This window comes from Vicugna pacos, chromosome 3, assembly GCF_048564905.1.
Source record: "Vicugna pacos chromosome 3, VicPac4, whole genome shotgun sequence".
NCBI lineage: Eukaryota > Metazoa > Chordata > Mammalia > Artiodactyla > Camelidae > Vicugna > Vicugna pacos.
In genome coordinates this window covers 120,125,983-120,143,945 of record NC_132989.1, presented here as the reverse complement: position 1 = coordinate 120,143,945, position 17,963 = coordinate 120,125,983, and the positions used below count along the sequence as shown (strand labels likewise).

General features: G+C 64.8%; 1 protein-coding gene across 1 annotated transcript in view; it reads right to left on the bottom strand.

Annotated features, from left to right (window-relative positions):
• SLC12A7 (solute carrier family 12 member 7) overlaps nt 1-17,963 on the bottom strand; it is a 38,691-nt gene that overhangs the window by 6,750 nt on the left and 13,978 nt on the right. Inside the window, exons 2-20 of the mRNA XM_072958895.1 lie at nt 16,440-16,534; nt 15,913-16,035; nt 13,046-13,192; nt 11,744-11,798; nt 9,963-10,093; nt 8,761-9,002; nt 8,320-8,531; nt 7,008-7,175; nt 6,163-6,261; nt 5,490-5,547; nt 4,860-5,034; nt 4,164-4,282; nt 3,817-3,915; nt 3,171-3,290; nt 2,204-2,308; nt 1,605-1,773; nt 1,257-1,452; nt 778-947; nt 420-551 (exon numbers count right to left, since the gene is read on the bottom strand). Of these exons, the coding sequence (XP_072814996.1) occupies nt 420-551; nt 778-947; nt 1,257-1,452; nt 1,605-1,773; nt 2,204-2,308; nt 3,171-3,290; nt 3,817-3,915; nt 4,164-4,282; nt 4,860-5,034; nt 5,490-5,547; nt 6,163-6,261; nt 7,008-7,175; nt 8,320-8,531; nt 8,761-9,002; nt 9,963-10,093; nt 11,744-11,798; nt 13,046-13,192; nt 15,913-16,035; nt 16,440-16,534 (2,615 nt within the window). The remainder of the gene's footprint in view (nt 1-419; nt 552-777; nt 948-1,256; nt 1,453-1,604; nt 1,774-2,203; nt 2,309-3,170; nt 3,291-3,816; nt 3,916-4,163; nt 4,283-4,859; nt 5,035-5,489; nt 5,548-6,162; nt 6,262-7,007; nt 7,176-8,319; nt 8,532-8,760; nt 9,003-9,962; nt 10,094-11,743; nt 11,799-13,045; nt 13,193-15,912; nt 16,036-16,439; nt 16,535-17,963) is intronic.

Here is a 17,963-nt window from a genome sequence, read left to right as displayed (position 1 = left end):
CGCTCGGCCGCGCAGGCTCAGTCTGTAACTCCCCGCCCACTGGCCCGAGCTTGGCGGGGACGGACCCGCAGTGTACCATCCCACGGTCCTCAGTCATGTTTGGTCCAGCTGGGGTCTTCCTCCCACAAACCCACCACCCAGTCCAGCCATGGGAAAAACGCCAGGCAAACGGAGACCGAGCGACACCGCACAAGGTGCCTGAGCCTCCTCAGAGCTGCCAGGGTCACGAGAAAGGGGAGAAATCTGAGAGGCTGCCACTGCCAGACGGCACACAAGGGCTCGGGGAAGCGGAAGCCAACAGCCTGGGGGTGGAGGTGAGCCAGCAGCCCTGGGCGGTGGGTGTCCCGGGGACCCAGCAAATCAGAGCTACACCCTTGGGGTGCAACATGCAGCCCTGCCCAGCGCCGGCGCGCCCTCACCATCTCCACCACCTCCACCTCGGCGCTGATCCGCAGGTGGTACAGGAACATCTGTAGGTCCTTCTTCATCTGGATGCTGTTGTCGTCCACCTGGGCCACCGTGAAGATGCGCATGCGGCACTTCCGCCACACCTGGCGGCGAGGCAGGGCGGGGTGGTCAGTCCCACCGCTGTCCACCCCCAGCCACCCCCAGCGTGATCCCACCCCGCATGGACCTGCCCCGTGTGACCCCACTCCCATGCACCCTCCCCTCCACGCATGGACCGGCCCCACGTGCCCTACCCACGACCCACATGGACCCGCCCCCTGTGCCCCCACCCCCGCATGGACCCGCCCACAACCTCCCTGAGCACTCCACCTTATGCTGCCGCAGCAGGAAGGGCAGCAGCATGAGCAGACCCCCGTCATGCACGATCCACCACACATCGATGTTCCCGTCGCTGAAGCGCTCCTGGTTTTGCGGGAACAGATCCACATTCTTGGCCACCAGCAGGGCCTGATGCGCCGCTGTGGTGTCTCGGACAGTGTCTGCAGAGAGATGGTCATGTCACCACGTCACAGGCCCTGGACTGCAGAATGGCTGCGCCTGGGGTCCCCACAAAGCCCCACACGGGGCGACCCCTCGCTCACACCCTCATCACTCCATGGCCCCGGCCCAGTGAGAAGGAGCCCCCGGGGAACCGCCAAACGCGGGTCGGGCCCCGGGAGGGGGCTCCCGTCTCCAGGCTACTGAACGGCTGTTGGTTTTCTAGAAACAGCACAGCCGAGGCCTCTGACGGCCCCCGGGGAGCAGGTCTCAGCCAGGACCCCGAAACCCAGCACAGGGCCCTGACCCACCGACAAAGCTCTTCCAGGAGAAGGGGCTGTCCTCCCGCTTCCAGGACTGGGGCCAGGCCATGAGCACCGTGTTGTGCTTCAGGGCCCCCAGGCCGGCTGACTGGATCAGGTGGGACATGCCGTCCCGCAGGCTGGATGACACCACCAGCTGGCAGAAGCCCTTGGCCTTCTCGGTGCACATGAGAGCCCGGATGTTCTGGGGACACAGGCAGGTTGGGGCGGGCGGGGGCGGGCCCCTGGCCAACGTCCCAGCCTCACACGCGGAGGCCGGAGGCCCAGCCCCCATCGGTCCCCGAAGCCCAGGCCCGGTGCCACCCCTGCCACCCCTCGCCTGCCACCCAGTCCCACCTCCTCGGCCTGCTGGGCCTCCGCGTGCTTGTCCAGGAAGGTGCCCTCCAGCACGGAGCCCACGATGGTCAGGCCCTTGCCGGCCTTGAGCTGCGAGGTAAAGGACAGCAGGCGGGGGTGCTTCACGCTCTGCTCTGCGTCCAGGTTCAGCATCACGAGCACCTGGGGCCTGCGGGGGGGGCAGTTGCCACGTTCTCACTGACAGGCAAGACCCCTCCCGGGGCCGCGTGCCTGAGGACCTCTAGGGCCGAGTCAGGGCAGGTAAAATCCCAGCTTCTCAGGGAAGCCTCCCCACCTTCCTCCCAGAAGCGAGAGGACTCGCAGGGGCCTTCCATCCATAGCAGGTCCTCGCTAGGTCAGCTCAGCTCGACCCCCCACAGCCCGGCCCGGCAGAGCCCACCTCCACCCTCGCCAAGTCTCATCGCCGGGCAGTCAGATACGCGCTGATCACGCCCAGGCTGATGCACCATGGGCTCAGAAGCCAGAACAACCGAGACGATGGGAGAAGAGGACGACTCCTCTCGGTAAAGTCTGATCTTAGGACTCTGTGACCTAGATTCCGTGGGGCCAAAGGGCATGAGGAGGCTCTGGGCGCTTACCTCCAGTTCTTGGTGTGTGGGGGGCCATGCTCCACACGCAGCAGGGCGTAGCGGGCGGCGTTCAGCGACAGTCCCCTGATGCCATCACCCCACTCCTTTTCAGCCCTGTAGGAAGGGGAAGCATTGAGGCCCTGCCCCCTGCATACCCAGGAGGTACCCGAGGGACAGTCTCCCCGGGAGGCCCTGGGGTCTCAGTGCTTTTCTAAGAAGGGGCTTCCCAGACCAGCTGGGAATAGGAGGGAGCAGGATGGGGGGAGGGGACCCCTGGGTGGAAGGGCAGGGGGAGGCGCTGGCAGCTGTGTGGGACCTCAGAGTTGGGGCCATCGATGGGGCAGAGGGCGTGTGGAGGGGGATCTGTTGGGCAGGCAGTGGCCAGGCTCACCAGCAAGAGCAGTCACAGCCCCAAGACCCTCCTTCCAAACCACTATGGAAAAGCTTGGAGGGGACTTCGGGCAGCACCGCTGGGGTCCCCCATCCCATCCACCCCCAGGACCCCACCTCTCTCCCTCTGGAAGCGGGCCAGGGCGTCCAGGGGAAACGCCCCATGATGGACCAGGGGCTCTGAAATGCAGTTAACCTGACCATCATTTTGGTTTTCCATGGTGTACCTTTCAGAAATTTGGAAATCCCGCGCACGTCAGTTAAACGGATTAAAACGGATTAAATGGATTTCAAAGCTTACAAACAGCACGCTAAAAAGGCAGGGTTTTTATACTCAGATGTAGATAAACCTAACGACTTGTAACAGATTGGAATCAATTACAAACAGCAAACGCGGCTCTCCACCTGTTAAGTCACAGGCAGAAAACCCTGACGCCAAGTGTGGGCTCCGACGGCTTGGCCACTAGAGGTCCCTGAGCACCGCCCATCAGGAGGCGGCCCCACAGCATGGGCCGGCAGACCCTGGGGAGGCGGGAAGGAGGCGGGAGGGAGGCCTGGGCCCCGCGAGGCAGCGGCGGCAGCTCACCCGCGGTACTCGATGTACTTGTAGATGCAGCCGGCGATGAGCATGGCGACCAGGGCGTAGTACCAGGAGCAGATGAACATGAGCGCGAAGCACAGGCTCATGCCCAGGAAGGAGAGGGTCCTGCGGGGACCTGCAGCTCTGGGCCCCGCCCCTCGCCCGGCCCCGCCCCTCACCATCGGGCCCCGCCCCTCACCACCGGGCCCCGCCCCTCAGGCCGGAACCATCCCCCACAGGCATCTGAGCGGCTGCACTGAAAAGGTCCCTTGGACCCAGCAAAAACCTTCTCTCAGTTACAGCAGTAACAGCAATGACGCGGGTGATTGGCGCCTCCACCCCCAGGTCACCCACAGGAGACCCCCTCAGAGACCACGCTCAACGCCCACTGCGCTCCCGGACGTGCCAGCTTCACGCATTCTCTCGGTGTCTGCCGCACTGGGCACGTGGAGGCCGAGCAGCCTCACGCTCCAGCCCGGGGGACGAGGGCTGAGCACCAGGCAGCCACACGGCTCCCGATGCCCGGGCGTCCAGGGTGACAACACGCACATGGCCCTCCCCAGCCCGGCCGGGCCTGTTCCGCAGAGCACGGACAGGGACCCAGGCTGCCACCAGCCTCGCAGAGCCACAGCGCATCCCCGGGCCTGCTCACCAGTGGTAGTACTTGAAGCGCGGACGCCAGTTGGGCGTGCGCAGCAGTGTCTGCAGGGCGCAGGCCAGGTTCACAAACATGTAGCACATGAGGAAAAACCTGGGGATGCAAGAAGCAGCGTGAGGGGCCCAGCCAGGTCCCATGGGGTCCCTCCGAGCCCCAGTCACCGCCCCTCCTGTGGGGCCTGCCTGCCCCCCTTTGCCCACCACGTGGCCCCCTGCTCTGCCCACGTGACTGCCTGGCCCCTGTGCCTGCACCCATCCCTGCTGTCCCCTGGCAGAAAGCAGCCCCGGAGCAGGGGCTCACGTCCCCAGGGAGGCTGACAAGAGGCACCAGCAGCCACTCACATGGACAGGATGGGGGCCACGCTGTCCAGGGAGGCGATGAGGATGCCAGTCTCACAGATGAGAGCTGTGAGCAGCAGAGCCCATGTGGGCTCCCCGTTGGCCTTTCCGTGGCCAAACACCTGCAGGGAGAAGGGCAAGTGGGCAGGGGGCTGAGGAGTGGGGGGCTGAGGGTTGGGGGGCTGTGGGAGGCCAAGTGGTTGGGTCCAACACAAGAGAGGTCAGGGATGCAACAGAAGCAGAAATGGGCTTTCTACAGTGCATCCCAGACCTCCCCAGCCATGAAGAAAACCTGACACCCTGCAGACAGATGATGGCCTGGGTACCAGCAGACCCCAAGACCCTTGGAGAGGGCCGGCCAGGATGCAGGGCGACACCCCAGGGTGCTGGTCGGGGGTCTCCTCACATCACCCCACCCTGGGAGACTTCTGTGAGGGCCCTTCACCCCACATGGGACAATGGGCTTCCCGGAAGGAAGCCTTTCTACCTCCCTCCCTCCCGCACGGCGGTACTGGGAAGGGAAATCCAGACACAAAATGCAGACCTCAGGGTACAGGCTGCCACGCTGCAGGTGGGGATTGGGTCCCACTGTCTTTAACTGCTTGAAAGATCTTGCTCTGGGGCAGACCCTCGGACCCTCCAGACACGGCCCTTCCTGAGGGTCCCCTGCCCCCAGGAGGCCACAGCTGCCATGCTTACCTGCAGGAAGGGGACGATGCCATCCCGGGCAATGGCCTGCAGCAGACGTGGGGCCCCCGTCAGGCTCTGCAGGCCGGCCCCACAGGTGGAGAAGAAGGAGCCGATGACAATGACCCAGGGAGACGGCCAGGCCAGAGTGCCGATGACGAGGCTGCCCTTCAGGGCCTCCCCGAACCTGGGGGTGGGCAAGCTTTCAGACACCAACTGAACACAGAAGTGTTCTCCCACCCTTTGAGTGGGACGATGGTGTCTCCCGGGAGCCCCTGCACCCCTGCTCTACTGGGTCCAAGGCTGCTCTACCCAGCTCCAGGCTTCTCAAGTAGGAGACAGATGAACAGGTCAGAGCCCAGCACACGGCCCCGGGGCTTCCCACTACACACACACAGATACACATGCACACACACAGACACACACACATGCACACACACAGACACACGCGCACACACACGCACAGACACAGAGACATAGAGACACACACGCACACACAAACACACACACAGAGACACACACACACACAGAAATGCGCGTGCGCGAGCAAAGCTAGAAACCCTGGGGCTAAAGTTGTCTTCAAGAAAACCAGTGCTGACCCCGGAAGTTTCCAGAAGCCATACATAAATGAGACCAACATACTTGTCTCGTAAGACCACGCCTTCGATGCAGGCCCCAAAAAGCACAATGCAGGAGAGGTCTGTGCTCGGGTCAAGGAAGCGGTGGGCGCGATGCACTGGCCGCAGGTGTGCCTAGACCGGCCCCATGACCTCCCTCCGCCCCCACCCTGTCCCCACTGGGCCCCGCCCTGGGCGCATGGCTGCATCCTGGCTCCACAGGGACCTCAGGGCACTCAGGACGGTGGGCCTGCCCTGGAGCATGACCGCTGCAGGGACTGGGCAGGGGACCTCACTGGCTGGGAAGGGACAAACCCAGCGAGAAATGGCTCCAATGGCACCTTAAAGCCAGTGACCCACTGGACAAAGCCGTGACAAGGGTGCACAGGCACCACTGTCACGGGACACGCATGTCACTACATGTTACAATGTGTCACTAACACATAACAGTGTGGCTACTACACGTGGGTCACGGACACCTCGCATTCCACAACCAACCAAGGCTGGGGTCCTGGTGTCCTATTCTCCACGTCAGGCCACCGGCCCAGCCCCTCTGAAGGTGGACGTGTGGTTAGGACTGCATGCAGTAGGGAACCCCACCCCCACCCTGAGGTGCCAACAGCGCAGCAGGGAGCAGAGCAGGGTGTCGGGGCCACCTGCCCCAGCCTGGCCTTCCACTCTCCATCCCCCAAGGATACAAATAAAAGATGTGGTCACAATGGCCAAAATGGTCCCCATGGGGATGGACTTCTGGGCATCCTTGAGGTCCCCAGACCGGTTCGAGCCCGCCATGATGCCTATGGAGACAGATGGATAGCTGATGGGTCATGGTGCAGAGCAAGATGCTGCCGCCCAGGCCCGTCTGGGCAGTCAGAACGAGGCCGGGACTCCGCACGACGCCAGGGAGACCCCGTGCTTGCATAGGCTGCCGTCCCCACGTTGGGTCTCCCAGAGCCAGGCTGGGCCTCGCTGTCCACGCCCTGGGACGGCTGCGGCAGGGAGATAGGGTGAGCAGCCCTGGTGGGCAGCCTCCCCAAGTCTGCGGATAGGCTCCAAGCAGGTGCAGGAACAGGAGGGACAGACACGCTGACAGCCACAGGCCTCTCAGCTGGCACAGTTGGGTGGGGGCCACTGATCCCAGGCAGGCTGAGGGCCGTCCAGGAGCGGGGGTGTGTGTGTGTGTGCACACGCGTGTGAACCCATGTGTGCCCATGTGCATGTGTGTGTGCATGTGGGGGAGATGGGGGACCAGTGTGTGTGGAGCGCCCCCCGAGAAGTCAGCTGACCCGCTTAAAAGGACAAGGACGGTCGCATCTCCCAGCCTGACAGCCCTGGTGCCCACTCCTAGCTTCCAGCGTCACAGGGCCACTTCTCACAGCACGGGCCTCTTGGGAGAGCATGAGCAGAGCTCCTTTAAGCCACATCCTCCCCAAGCCGCACTCCCAGGACAGGTGCGTTTCTTGAGCCAAAGCAAAGAGGAAGGGGAGCAGTGTGCAGCGGAGCTGCAGGCGGCCCCGCCCCACCGGGAACACGCAGGCCTCACCGGTCACAGACGGGAAGTAGATGCCGACCAGCAGGGTGAAGCAGGTGGCGATATCAGTGAGCACGTATGGCGGCCCGCCGGCCCCACTGTCCTCCGGCACGGCCACCGAGGGCAGGCCCTTCTTCTCCACAAACGCGCCCTTGTCCGTGTACGCGCTCCACAGGTTGTCTGTGAGGACACAGACGGGCTGAGACTCCAGGACCTGCTGGCGGGGTGACCACCCCCCACCGACCCCAGACCCCAGCTCCACACCAGGACGGGACACCTCACTCAGACTGACTGTTCTCTGCTAATCTCTGGATGAGAGATTTCAGCCCTTCAGCCAAGTTTGAACAAGAAAGTTACCTCCTACAACAAACGCGGCCCTGACAGCCGCCTGCGGGACCCCAGTGAAGGTCTCTATTTAGAGGGAGTCAGTCAGCGATGGAAGACCCCCAGCACACACACACACAGCTGAGGTAAGCAGCTGGGCCCCCTCCCACCTGTGCTGACCCCAGCCTGGCAGCCTCGCTGGGACCTGTGGCCCTGCCTGCCCAGACCCTTCCCACACAGGGACCCCCCCTCCGCAGACACCTCCTCACCTCACCTCCCTCCTGCCAACCCCTGCCCCTCTGAGCAGAGCGTCCCCTCTGCACGGCTGCCCTCCCCACCCTGGGGGACCTGTTGGTGGCTGCCCATCCAGGGGTTTGCTCTGCAACTTCCACCGAGAAGCCAGAACCCAGAATCCAGAAGAACCCTCTGGGCGTCAGGACCCCTGTGCTCCAAGGAACGTGTAGGGGGGCAGCACGACAGCCCCTTCCCTCCCCGCCCCCATCTCGGCCCCGCCCAGCTCCACCTGCAGGACGAGGATGGTGTTATGGCCTCCGTGTGCCCGACACCCACTGTCGTCTTGGCCTCAGATGGACACACGACAACTGACCGCCCACCACAGAGCAGGCAGCCAGAACCAGCCTGGTCTCTACCCTAGAAGGGCAGGCCTCTCACCCGGAGCAGGGAGGACCAGCTCGATTTTTCTACATGGACGAGCAGAGACGGCAAAGCAAGTCACTTCTCATTAATTATTTTCCTTATTAACACCGTAACCCCATGCGTGTTGCCACAAGTTCCTAAAGATAAAGCATCCAACTTGAAGCCTGACCTGTTGTCGCCATGACACACGTGGCGTCCACGGCTCGGGCAGAATCAGCCCAGACAGGGGCCCCAGTGGGTCAGCAGCAGGGGACGAGCTGACAGCCACAGCTGGGGCAGAAGGACGGGGCCCAGAGACTGGGCCTCGGACCACCCGCCCTGGCAGAGGCCGCCGGACACTCACCCAGGAGGACGCCGCTGGCCACACCGGGGATGCCCTGGATCTCCGTGACGTTGTTCTGGAGGAAGTACTGATCGCAGGAGGTGCTGGCCGTGGAGCTGTTGCAGAAGAGGCCCCAGAGCGCGGTGGCCATCGAGCCGTTGTTGGCGGCCTGGACTTTCGCACAGACGTCGAAGCCACGTCGGGACAGTGTGCGGTTCCCCAGCAGACAGACCCTGGGGCAGGAGCGGGTAGTGAGACGTGCAGCTCCCCCGGGAACTTACTCCCACCCGGGGGCTTCCGTGAGCGCTAGGGGAGCTGGTGGTCGTCCTCAGGGCCGCGGCCACTGCAGGCCCTAGACCGTCCCCAAGCCTGTCCTGTCCTTGCAGACAGCACGGCTACAAGAGCCTTATGACCCGCTCGTCCCCAACGCGGCCAGGGAGCAGACGCGGCCCCAGGACTCACGAGATGTCCGGAGGGTCGAAGGCGGTCTTGATGACGCCGGCGTAGATGGCGAGGATGGACAGCACGACGCAGGCCAGGAACACCAGGGCCAGCTTGTTGACGTACTTGACGCCCACGAAGACCACCATGGCCATGAGGGCCAGCGTGCAGGTCCCGTAGACACGCATGTTGTGCAGCATGGCTGCCGCCTCACCATCCGCCGCCTCAGCCTGGATGATGGCTGCGCTGGGGGAAATGTAGGTCTGCGCGGACAGAGCAAGGTCAACAAGGGCCAGGAGGGACATGCGAGGGACAGGCTGGATGCACTCCAGCACCTCCAAAGGGCCTTCTCTGGTGGGGCTCAGTGCTGGGCTCCCCCCTCCCCGAGAGACCCCACCCCACCAGAATGCATTTAGGACAGGATCTCGGAAAACAGGGGCATTGGATGGTGGGGGATGGAGCACTTTTCCAAGGTGAAACTCGGGCACCCCCCAGGGAGCAGAACACAAGGACATCCCGCTGCCCCAACTGAAAGTAAAGGCAGTGTTTTTCTGCCAACAGGGATGTGAATCCAGCCTGAAGAGCCAGCGCAGCCCTCTGAGAGCCATGCGGGCCCGAGGGAAGGGTGACAGACCAGGAGCAGTCACCCCATCGCCCGCCATCAGGAACCTGGAGGGGGTGGGGGCAGCACCAGTGTCTCCGGCCTCCACAGCCACGGCGACAGAGCAGGAGGAAAATTGGGGCAGGGTGGCAAGGGCCAGCAGGCTTCCCAGAGATCGTGACATCGGAGGAGCCTTCTGGCAAACTGGGGGCTCTTCTGCCTTGAACCCACTTATAAGGAATGCTGGCCTCAGGGCCGGCGGGCTGGGGCGTCCCTTGGCCACACCCCCGAGCTCACAGCCTGCAGGCCTCGGGGCTCCCACTCTCCACTCGGCCACACACCACCCACCACCCGTGCCTGGCAAGCCTGCTGGCTCGGGAGGCTCCAGCCTCACCTGCCGAGCACTCTGGGTGGCCTTGCCTGGCCGTCACGTGCCCGGACAGAGATGGACACACCGACCTGCAGAGTCTGAGGAGACGTCCAGGGTGATGAGGCAAAGGGACAGCTCGGGGAGCAGCGTATCCCGGGAAGGGGACGGACACACGGCCCCTTTCAGTATCCCGTCAGCTGATGGTTGGCTGTGGCCTGGGCCACGGAAACCAGCCCAAAGCAGAGCACTTACCAAAAAAATCTCAATGGTTCCCAGGATGTACATGGCCCCCGCGAACGTGGTGCCCAGGTAGAAGCAGAGGCCCACAGCGCCCCCGAACTCCGGGCCCAGGGACCGCGATATCATGTAGTAAGAGCCACCAGCTGCAAAAGACGCCAAAGCAGGAGCGGCAGGTCACAGACGCGCCACGGGCCGCGAACGCAGCGGGGGCCGGGCCGAGAGGGTGGCCGGCCGGGGACACGCCTGGCCCGCAGCCCAGCACCTTCCACACCAGCCGCCGGGTCTGGAAGCTGTGACTGACGAGAATACAAGCAGCCACAGCAGGAGGCCCGCCCCCGAGGGCCGCGCCCCAGACAGCCTGCAGCTGACCCACACCGGACACCATGATTCCGTTAACTTTTGCCCAAAAGGGTTTCAAAACAACGAGGGCTGCTGGAGCACCACTTCTGCATCACACCTGAGAGCATGCCAACACCCAGGGCCTCGCGGGCCGGGCCCTGGTCACCCTGTCGGGCAGCTAAGACCCGACTCAGACCCCCACCAGGGGCCACGCGTGACCCCAACAGCTGGAGAACGTCTCGGGATGCACTCCCTTCTGAAAAGCAAGCTTGACTCATCTCCCCAAGGGCGAGGGTTGCATCCCCTCCTCCAGTGGGAGCGTGGGCGCCGCCTCCCAGCCAGGCCTCAGGCTACAAAGGTGCTCCCCCGAGACGTGTCAGCCCCAGCGACACAAAACTCGTCCCCTCACCAGGGCCCCTCCCACGCTCCTGTGGGCAGAGAGGACAGACACCCCCGTCCCCACTCTGCCGCCCGCTAGGAAGTCCTGGGGGCTGCCCTCCGAGGACTCGGGGCGCAGACCCCACTGGGCCTCAACCAAACACACACAAACTGAGTGACTTGCAGAAGCGGCCTCCTCTCGGGTCCTCGAGTCCAGGGAGGCTCCTCGCTGCCCCTCTGCTCACAGAGCAAGCGGCCCCCTCAGGCCCCACTGCACACCCTATCCTCCGCCCGAGGCCATCGACCCACAGGCGATGGGGACACTCCCCTCACTGCAGGGGAGTGACAGCGAGCAGCCAGGGTTCCGGGCTCGAGTGCCCGGGGGGGCCGCAGGGAGCTGACTGATGGCCCCCGGAGCCCCGCTGCCTCGCCCGCTTGGCCCACCCCCGCCCCATCCTGGTCAGCCGGTGCCCAAGCAGAGACCACGTCCTGTGACGCTTTGGTCCTGGAAATGCCTCGGCTTAAAAAAGGAACAAGCTTGTGGGAAATCAGAATTCAGAACTGAAGGGCAGCAGGGCTGGTGAAGGGCCAGCAGCCCCGCCTGCCCAGGGCAGCCCCCCGCCCGGCCCAGGGGCAGCCGTGTGACCTGGAGGAGAGGGAGCTCAGAGGCCTCCCTGCAGGGTCCCCCTCTGGGGAGAACCCCAGCCTCACAGCCACCCCAAGGGCGCAGCCAGGCTCTGGGGGACAAGGGGCAGGGTAGCACCCCGTCTGCTCCTAGAAAAGCCCACAGCATCCTTGCTCCAGTGGGGCCGGAGCTGTGAGCACTGCTGCCCGCAGGCAGGGTCCCGGCTGAGGGGCTGAAGTGTGAGGATGTGCCCCCACCCGCCAGCCCCTCCAGATGCGAGGCCTGTCCTGCCAGGCAGGCGATGGCGTGTCCACACCGGGACCCCCTTCTGCCTCATCTGCGGCTGCTGGGGTCGGAGGGGGCGGAGGTCGGAAGGAGACCGTGTGCGCAACGCGGTCACAGCAGGGCCTGCTCAGCCACCCACAGCCGCCCCAGCCACGGTGCCCCGTACCTGGGACCACGCCGTTGGTCGCGATGGCGCTCATGGAGATGGCCGTCAGCATCGTCTGCAAGAGGACGGGCGCCCTTCAGAAAACACAGCCTCTGAAGAGGACAGCTCCGGCTGGGGCGGTGCCCACCTGCAGGCTGGCTGCCGACTCCCAGCTCCTGACCTCAGCTCCCCCGGGCACCAGAACCTCAGCCCCACTCTCTCCCCCTTGACCCCCGAAGCGAAGCTCCCGCGGGCCGCTCAGAAAACACCCGACGCCGGACCCCGTCCCGCAGTGGAGGGCTGGCTTCTCGTGGCGCTGACCTCCCTGTGGGGCGTGCAGGACCCCGCCCAGTACGCACCTGCCCAGGGGGTCCCCGAACCCCCTCTAGGTGCCCACCCCCCGCGGGGTTGGAGGACCACTGGACCCTGCCCAAGGCGGGCTACCTCCGGCTCGCACCACCTGCTCAGGGAAGGGGCCACACCTGTAGCTCGGGGAACGATTACTTCACAACCCGAGGACCAGAAGAACAGCCCCGGGAAAGCGTGAGGCCCCAGGGACCCCGACCCGTGCCTGCCTGGGCACGTTTCCAGCCTCACAAGGCCCTGCCCCGTATCCTGCTTTCTGTCTGTTTTGGGGGCAGTTGCCCCGAAGATACTTCCAGGCTCATTAAGTGAAAGAGGCACTCAGGACAGGAAGGACAAGGTGTGACCTCTGGGCAGACAGCCCAGGACCGTGGGCACGGAGGGCCCCGGGCGGGGGGCGCAGTGGGGAAGCAGCAGGGGACGGTGGGCGGCCGAGCAGGGTCGGGGGGCTCCCGACCCCACTGCATTGCTTGAGTCTTTCAGACACTGCATCTCCGGGCAGCACTTGGGCTGAATTGCCCTCCTGGTCACAAACGAAGGGGTAGAGGGGAGCAAGGCAGGTGGAGCTGGGTGCTGAGGGCACGTGGAGGCTAAGCCAGGCCCGACAAAGCGCGGGAAGAAGACACGTGCTCCACGGAGACGCACCTAGGGCTGAGCGTGCCGCCAGCGAGCGCCCCTTCCTCTCCACGGGAGGCCCCGAGAACAGCCACCTGGAGGGGGACCCCGTCTACACGCAGGACGAGTGGCTGTGAGTGGTGCCTGGGGGGGACGCACACCCTGTGCTCCTGCAGATGCGGCCCCAGACACCCCCTCAGGCTCCTCACGGGCCTGGTCCCGCCCGCCCGGGAGGCCATCGTTCTGTGCTCACACAGCCCTGGGAGGGACTGCCCGTGGGGACAGTCCACTGGCTCAGTGCAGGGGCCCCTGGAGCGCCCCAGCGAGGATGCCACGCTCACTCACGCAGGTGCAGCACATGGACACGAGAAGGAGAGACTCCAGGACGCCGGCCGCCCCCACGATCCAGGTCAGGCGCAGGAAGAGGATCACCCCGAGGATGTTCTGCAGGCAGGGCAGGTAGACGCCAATGAAGGTGCCCATGCGGGGGCCCTGGAAGAGAGCACAGCGGGTGGGTTCTGGGGGCCGCCCGCCCCTCCCGTCTCCCCCAGGAGCCGAGTCCACAGGTGGGCCCTGGGGGCCGCGACGAGGTCGGGGGATGGGAGGACGAGAAAGGAGACCAGCAAAGCACGCAAGCTTCAGTCACAGGGAAAATGGGAGAAGCAAGAGCGAGACCCTGGCTGCCCAAGAGTGGGAACCACGCCAGCGGGCAGACGGGGTGCAGAGCTTGGCGCCGCCTCTGTGGGAAGGTGGGCGTGTTGGGGAGGACGGGGAGCGAGCTGCCCCCGGCTCTGTTCACTGCACCCGCAGCCCAGGTAGAGCCTCCGGAAACCAGACATGAGGGAATCGAGACAGCGAAGCCTTAGGGTCCAGCCATCGTTCCCAAAACATCAGGAAGGGCAGAAACACCACGTCCAGACAGAAGCCTACAGCATCTTGCCTACTTGGTGGGAGCGACCAAGGGACCAGGAGCTCAGAGAGGACGCCCTCCGGAGTCACCCCTCCCCAGAGGGCCGCCCAAAGCGGGGTGACGTCGGGGAGGGCGCCTGACGCAAACATCTTCCGCAACCTGGAAAGGCCGCAGCCAAGCAGACCAGCCCAGAGGAAAGCTTGGGGACAAGGCCAGGGGCCCGCCCGGCGCCAGCGCGACACCACAGCTGGGCGGCACACCCGTGCCCAGCAGGTGGTAAAAGCTGCTGTGGGTCTGCAGCCTGCACGCAGAGCGGGCGTGCACGGTCTTGGGGGCTTTTATCTGCACAAAGACGAGGACCCACACAACAGCGGCAGCAGCGCCAGCTCTGCTTCATGGTCTCGGGGAGCGCGAGACACTGATGCAACCCCTCCTGTCCAAGCGGCAGCAGGGCCCCCGCCCGGCCTCAGGCCCAGCTCGTGCAGGGCTGTTCTCTGTCCAGTGGCTGAGATGACCTTGAGTTGTCCTGAAAGGCCGGATGGGGCCTCCAACCCTCTCATAAAAGGCAGCTTTGAGGGTCAATCTGACCCGGTCACAAGGCCCATGATGCCAGGGCCACCCGGGCCCTGGAGAAGGCGCCTCTGGGGGGACCAGCACCTCACCTCTGTGCCAGCTGGTCAGACAGACGTGCAGGGGGCTTCCGCCCCCTCACCCCAGGGGACCGACATCAGTCTTAAGTGGGGCTCCGGTTCATCCCCACCAAACCTACCCAGCTGGCCACACAGCAGTTCTGCTGAGGATTACGGGCAGCTGGGTCCCTCCTGGGGCAGAAGCCCAGCTGTGGCACCTGGTCCCAGGTCCCCGGGGACGGAGGCCGGGCAGCTGCCTGCCCCGGGGCAGGTACTTTAGGCCCCGCCCTGTCCATGCTGTGTGCTGTGTGCGGATTCCACAGCCTGGACGGGGCTCACAGCACAAATTACAGCAGCAGTGTGGGCTGCATTTCCATCTGTGCGTGAGGAAGGCTGTGGGGAGACTCGGCAGTGGGCTGGGGCCACGGGCAGAGGCCGGGGGTCGGTCCTGGGAGCCTTTCCCCAGAGCAGGGCAGGGCTCCCCTGGGACACGATCTCTGACAGACAGAGGGATGGACATGCAGCACAGGGACGGCCTGTGGCCCCCATGGTCCAGAGCAAGAGCCTGAAACCCCAGAAATGTGCCCAGAAGCAGTTCACCCACAGCCACGGCAGTGGTCACCTCCCAGCGTGGCAGCCTCCCCCACTCCCGGGAAGGCCCCCGGGAGGTCCTGGCGGGGGTCCACTGAAGTGGCCTCCGCCCCTCTGCCTGGGGAGGGCAGCCAGCGCGAGGCTGGACAGGAGCGCGCTCCAGGCTGCCCAGTGGAGGCCGAGACCCCACATGCCGCCTCCGTTACGTCCTCCTGAACAGCAGGTTCTTCCCTCGCACTGGCGCCCTCAGGGGCGCAGGACGCAGCCTGTAGCCTGCTGGTTTACAGGAGGAGGAAAGAGAGGGGGTGCCTGCCCGTGGCCCGACTTCTGACGGCCGCGGGGGCCGGGGCCAGTCTGGACCGGGCACGAAGGAGGCCCTCGGGGAGCCAGGCACCTCGGCTCAGGGATGGCCAGACCAGCAGGGCAGGGAGGTGGCCAGGATCGCCTGCCGGCTTTGTCTCAGCATCCAAGCTGGGGGCTGCCCCTCGAGGCGAGCCGGGGCTCAGGCCGCACCTGCCCTCCTGCTGCTCGCTCTGAGAACAGGGCCTGCAGCCTGCTCTCCACTTGAGAGCTGGGGAACAAAAGGAAATGTTACTGCTGAGGCCTGGGACAGCCGAGCCGCCGGCAGCGGAGTCGAAGAGGGTGAAACCGCTGCGAGATGAGGCCAGGTGTTTGGTCAAGATTCCAGAGAGGAAGGGACGTGGGTAACTCTTCCCGAAATTGGCCTGAGGTGTTTTTCCTGAGCACCCTCCTGAGTCACCGCGGGCAGGACGGGTGTCCAGCCCCGGCCGCCCCAGCCCCACGGCCCCTCTCCTGAGCAGCTCCACGCTTCCAGGTGCGGCTCCTACAAAGCCTCCCCAGCAGCGTCCTCGCGCAGAGCCCTCAGGGCCACGTGGCTTCACCTGGCGCAGATTCCCAGAAATAACCCGTAGGAAATAGAGCTCCGAGGAAGACGGCTGCAGGGTAAGTCCCACGATGGGAGACAAAGTGGGGGGGGGCCCAGGAGTCCCGGGGGGAGGGGGGCCCAGGGCGGTGGGGGCCCAGGAGTCCTGGGGTGGCGGCGGGGCGGTGGGGGGCCCCACCTTGGCCTCGCGCCGCCGGCTGTCCTCGGCCTCCTCGTGCTCCACGACGCCCTGGCTCAGGTTGGTGTAGTTGGCCAGCTTGTTGAGCAGTGAGGACACCATGGGGTTGCTGTCCATTTCCTCCTGTTTGGGGACAAGACGTGGAGCTAGACACTCACCCCCAGCCGAGACGCCCCCAGACCAATGGGATTGACTACCCAGTGGGGACCCTGCCGACTCCGGGGCTGTCTGGGGCCTCAGCTCCACCTGCCCTGAAGCCAACAGACCTGAAAGGGGTCTGAGGCCCCAGACACGCGCTCGGCAGGTCAGAATCAGGGGCTCGAGGACACACTGAGTGGGGCCACCAGCCGAGAGGGAGGCCGGGGTCCCCAGACGGCCCGGATTCAGCCTCTCTGAGGGGCTCCCTAAGGCCTCTGTGTGACCCGCGTTTCTCCATGATACTGGGGGCCTCAAGACCACGGCCTCTTTTCTTGAACAAACCACAGCTCCTCTCGCACCTCCTGCTCCGAAGGGAAAGTGCGAGTTACCTCAAACAGCGCCATGTTCTTTCGCTCAAAGAGACTCTCCCTGTCCACCTCGCCGCCGTGAATGAACGGGCTGTTCTCCCTGGGGGTTCCATCTCCTGCGGGGAGAGGTCAGTCAGTTTTGGAAGGGACTGAAGGAGGCACCGAGGGGCCCTGGGGAGGGGCTTCCTCGCATGGCTCTGACTCTTGGAGCAGGAGACCCGGGTAGAAGATAGTCAAGGACAGCGCTCTTCCCACCAGGGCTTCAAGCCCCACCCGCACCCTTTCAGGTCCGCAGACCCCAGATTTGCTGAAATTCCCAGGATAAACGTCCCAAGACTGGCAGCTCCTGAGAGCCTGGCCATGACCGTCCACGGTGGACGGGGCGGCACAAGGTTTGCTGTCTGTTTCGACAGCAGCTGTGGGTTTCCAACTCCTCTGATCCTGTCGGTTTTGGTGGCCTCACCGGTGATTCCCCCACGGGGCTGTCACGGAGCCCAAGTGGCAGGTGGCCCAGGGCTGCCCTGCTGTCTTCATGGCTGTTTCTGTCCAGAGGGTCAACCCTCCAGCCCCAGGCTCGAGTCTATCAAGGCCGCACCGTGGCCAGACCACAGAGGGACGAGGGTCAGCCCCAACTCAGTCTGCAATGCTCCCAGACCTTCAAACACTGGCCCGACCGCATGCTTCAAATTTAAAGTTTAGAGAAAAACCAAAACGGCATGGCTCTGATCCCCAGCCCTGCCCACCCCACTGCAACGGGGCAATGCCATCCCAGAAGCCACCCACAGAGACAGGCCGGACTCAGAGAGCAGTGGGGCTGGGACTGCCTGCACCCCTGTCTGACCCTCCAAGTGAGCACCACCCACGGGCCTGGGGGCCCCACAAGGCCTTCTGCTTGCAGCCTAACCCCACATCAGAAGGACCAAGGGAGGACGCCAGGGAAAGGTGTCCAAAACCGGCTTCTCTCAGGCCCCCGGGGTCTCCGGGCCGACCTGAGCATGAGCTTAGCAGGGAATCACTGGCCCACACAGGTCCAGCCGGGGGTGACTGGCCATGGCCTGACCTCCTGACAGACTCCCCAAAGAGACGGGCAGGGCACGGAAGCCCGACGCTCAGGGAGGTGATGCCCGCAGTCCGTCCTCACGGAAGCTCCAGGTCATGTCCTCGGCCTCTCACAGGGAGACAACTCCAGGGGCCTTGGGGGTCCAGGGCCACGGCCCTTCACCCCCTCTCAGCCAACCAGTGCCCCGAAATCCCACAGACCCCGCTCAGCCCCACACCCACCCACCAAGGCCTCCCGGACCCTCCCCAGAAGGTTTCCCAGGGCTCCGCCCGTGGGGCCACATGACAGCAGACCCCTGCCCACTGCCGAACCCCGGGTGCCTCCTCACTGCCGGGCCCCAGCTACCAACGTGGGAGCAGCACGGGCATAGCCGCGGTGATGGTTTGGGGCAGAAACTGCCTGAGACTCAGGGAACCCGGTGGGAGGTGGAGAGAGCAGGGCAGGGACTGCAACCAAGGCCCACAGGGAACCGACTCAGTACAACG